The 4,043-nt window shown below is 53.3% G+C and overlaps 1 protein-coding gene across 1 annotated transcript in view; it reads left to right on the plus strand.

Moving 5' to 3' along the window:
• The window catches only part of LOC103271506 (SH3 and multiple ankyrin repeat domains protein 3), a 55,175-nt gene extending 53,543 nt beyond the window's left edge, over window positions 1-1,632 (plus strand). The window contains exon 24 of the mRNA XM_021718020.1: window positions 1,448-1,632. Within this exon, the coding sequence (XP_021573695.1) occupies window positions 1,448-1,520 (73 nt within the window). The 3' untranslated portion in view covers window positions 1,521-1,632. The remainder of the gene's footprint in view (window positions 1-1,447) is intronic.
• The last annotated feature ends 2,411 nt before the right edge of the window (window positions 1,633-4,043 follow it).

The following is a 4,043-nucleotide window of genomic DNA, read 5'->3' on the forward strand; positions in this document are numbered from 1 at the left end:
CAGCTCCTGGAGGCCATTCTCCCAGAGGGGGAAACTAGTCCAGCATGCGAGGTCAGGACACGCCTTGGTGACTCGGGGGGAGGGGGGAGACATTGGGGTTCTCGATCGGGGCCAAGGAGCCCCCCTGTTTTGCATATTTTAATCCACTCTATATTTGGAACGAGAAAAGGAACAAATATCTCTGTCCGTAATAGTTTCCACTCCCCACCCGTCTACCCCTCCCGCTGGTCCCACTGCAGCTGCCCAGTCTTCCATCTCTGGCCCCTCACTGCCACTGCCACCCCACACGGGGCAGGGGACGCTCCAGCTGGTCTGGGGTTGGCCAGGGTCCTAGTGGCCCGCCCTGGGGCCCCAGCTCGGCCCCCTCCCCTCGCTGAGCTATAGTGTGCCCCACCGACCCTTCAGGTGCTGCTCGTGGGGAGAGGGCGCAGGCGGTGGGTCCTGCTGGTGCCCAGCAGGATCGGGCGGCCTGAGAAACCATCGCCCTGGGGGTGGGGGCAGGGCCCTGGCACTCCACCCGCAGCCATCTTCCTCACAGGGTTTCTCCCCAAGGTGGTCCAGCCTGGGCCCCATGCTCTTGGGTAACTTTAGCAGAGAAGCCTCCCTGCCTCGGACCCCAAAGTCTCCTGTTCCTGCCCTATGTGCGTGGGTGAAACTCTGGGTGCAGTTGAGCATGTGGGAGCCGTGTGTGTGCCTGATTACTGAGTGGCCCCTGCAGCCCCCCTGGCTGAGTGTGGGGCTGTGGAGGTGTGCACAGGGTGCGTGCATGGGTGTGTGCCTGTGAAGGCACCCTGCCTCCTCTTCCAAAGAAAGTCAGAGGCCAGCCTGCACCCTGGGTCCTGCTGTCTGCCCAGCCTGTCCTTCCAAAGCCTCGCCGAGCCCTAGCAGGGTTCCCTGGTGAAACCCTGTTGCTTGGGGAGGCCCCAAGGGCCACTTGGAGGCAGTGCTTCCCGAAGCCCTGGGTTTTGAGGGGATCACAGGGGGACCCCTAGAGTTAGGCCACCACAGGCCCTGGGGAGAGTCAAAGACCCCTGAGGGTGCCCAGCCCCCCTTACTGTGACTCCTCACATTCAGCAATGACCTGTGGGGTGGGGGGCCCTGGGACGTTTTTAAACCTAGGGTTTGGAGTCTGGACTAAGCTCCATCCACGTCACTCACAAGTTTCTGTTTATATTTCTAGCTTTTTTTAATAAAAAAAAATATAAAAAAGACAGAAAACAGAAGTTTTCACAGCCCAGGGGCCTGGCACGCCGGTCTGTGCCCGCCCGCCCCGCCCTGGCCCACCGGCCCCATTCCCTGGGCACAGAGTCACACCCACTAACCCTTTCACCAACAGTCCAGGTCACACACAGCAGCAGTCAATGTAACAGACTGCCACATACACACTCGGTCTCACCCTCACCTGTGGGTTTTTGGTTCTGTTCAATTTGGGTTTTTAACTTTACAGGGTCAGTTCTGCTTCACCTCTCCTTTTGTATGGAGTTCCATCTGGGGGATTTCACCCCCTGCTCCAGTCCTGAGGCCTCCTGACCCTGACGTTGTGATACACCCCACAGAGATCTATGTTTCTTATATTATTATTATTGATAATAATTATTATAATATTATGTAATAAATTTATAAGAAATGAAACCGTGTCTCGGCTGGCTGCTTGAGGGGATATTGGGAACACAAATCATCCCCAGCCTTGACCACATGCACTGGTGGCTCTTAGATCCCAGTCTTTGACCCAAGCCTTTGCTAACCTCATTCCCAGGTACCTGGCTTCTCCCAGCTGAGTCTGCTTGAACTCAGCCCGTGCTTCCTGAACTGGAGGCTTTTCTCTGTTCACCAGCAACCCAAGTGGCACTTCCAAAGCTAGAATCTGGTTGTCCTCTGTGACCCCTGCCACGTCTTAAACCTAAGGTTTAAAGCCTTCTCCCTCCAGTGTCCAGTTGTTCATAAATTCTGCTGCTCTTGTCTTTGAACCCCCTCATCTCTTGCTCCACTGTCCTACCCCCCGGCTGCAGATCATGTTCAGGCCTCACTTCTTCCCTGTGGATTCTGTGGTTTTCTGTTTCCGTTTTTACCCTCTGCTCACCAACACAAGACCATCTCTGAAGCTGATGGAAGGACCCCATGAGCCAATCTGACCCAGCCAGCACCACAGTGTCCCTGCCAAGGCCATGCCTGCTTCTCCTCACCCAGCACATATGCTGCCTGGCAGTCTTGCTGCACTCTTGCAATCTCTTCATCCCTACTCATGCCCACCTCCTTCTGCCTGAATCAGCCATCCTTCACCTGCGTAAAGCCTCATTGCCCTTAGAGGCTGAGTTCTAGGTCCCTTCTTCCAGGAAGCCTTCCTCGACCTGCTGTCTCCAGAGTCTGAGTTAGATATTAGACTCTTCATACTCGGAACCCTGCCACCATCTCAGAGCATCTCTGTTGCTTCTCACCTTGGGTCGTCTACCCAGCTGAATGTGAAGTTTAGCTTGTGCTCTTACCCTGAGCCAACACACGTTGTACTGTGTCTGTGTGTATAGGCAGTCGTGAAAGCAGTCCAATAATGTGGCAAGGGAAGCTTGTCTTATGTGGCACCTGGTGGGGGTGGCCAGCCCACGGATGGGGCAGAGGACCCCTCAGTGAGTGGAAGGTGGTGGTGAGCTACATCTTGAAAGGTAAACAGTAAGGTAATTGGGCAGACACGTTCTTGAGTGGGGAAAGGGGATCAAGAGGCAGCCATAAGAGCATGGAGAGCATGGAATCCAGGCCTGGGAGATGGCCAGGGGCTGCAGAGATGCCATGTCACCTGAGGGATGTTTCAAGAGAGGCAGTGAATGTGGAGCCTGAACACACTGGGTGAGGTGTGGCATGATATGACAAAATGACAAATGTAGACCTTGACTCCGAGGTTATCCCTAGCCAGGGTGGGTTGGGAGGCAGAACCAGCCGGGAAGACATGAAGCTCCTAGAAGAAATAAGAATGCTTGAAGGCAGAAAAAGAATGGGCTCGGGGCATCTTCACCAGAAGAGGCGAGTGACTCTAGAGACCGTTTAAGAGGACTAGCAACAACCTGAATTGCCAAGTGGAGAATGACACAAGCCCCTTGATGCTGAGGACAGTGATTGCTTGGCAGTGGGTCCTATAGAGGCTTGCTGTCTCTCTAGAAAGCCCCACAGTTTTGAATTTTCATTATTTTCAAATTTTCTTTTCTTTTCTTTTTTTTTTTTTTGAGTTGGAGTCTCACTCTGTCACCCAGACTGGAGTGCAGTGGTACGCTCACTGCCACCGCAGCCTCCACCTGCTGGGTTCTGGCGATCCTTCTGCCTCAGCTTTCCAAGTAGCTGGAACTAGAGGCACATGCTACCAAGCCTGGCTAATATTTTCTAGTTTTCAGATCTCATTTTCAGGTAGAAACTGTGGCCATCACAAGGAAGGGGACACACAGGAAGTCAAGAATTTGGACCTTGGGAGGGTCCCAGTGTGGGGGTAGAGGGAGACCCCCCTGACTGACTCACCCTTGGCATCAAGGGTGGATTTTTTGACTGGGACTCAGAGCCTGGGGGAGTGCAACTTCTTTTTTTTTCTTATTTTATTAATTTTAATCTAATCTAATTTAATTTTTTTATTATAAAGATGTGAGGTACAATTTAGAGTTAGGTATACAAACATCGATTATGCAGGTACCCTTGTTGATGAGGTATGCCCTTCCCTCCCCTAGCAGTTTCCCTCAACTACCAATCCCACCACCCACCCCCCTTTCCGACAGGAGTGCAGGTTCTTAATGGGGAAAGGAGGAGGTTGGCTTCCTTCTGAGCAAGGGGCAGGGAGTCTGTTTTCCATGGAAATGGCGTCACCCACTCTGGCTCCCAAAGGATCTGTGGGGAGAAGGTGAATGTCCCCCAGGTCAAAAGCCCCCAGAGACATGTTGGGACCTTCGAGGCCTGGAACAGAGAAACTTGCTAACAGTCGTGAGGAAATGGCAGAGGGAAACAGGGCTGAGACTTTCTCACTCAGGACCACCCCCTTTGGTCTACTCTGACCCAGGATTGCCAGATTTACT

This window comes from Carlito syrichta, unplaced genomic scaffold (genome assembly GCF_000164805.1).
Source record: "Carlito syrichta isolate Samal-C Ts95f unplaced genomic scaffold, Tarsius_syrichta-2.0.1 Scaffold311716, whole genome shotgun sequence".
Classification (NCBI taxonomy): Eukaryota; Metazoa; Chordata; class Mammalia; order Primates; family Tarsiidae; genus Carlito; species Carlito syrichta.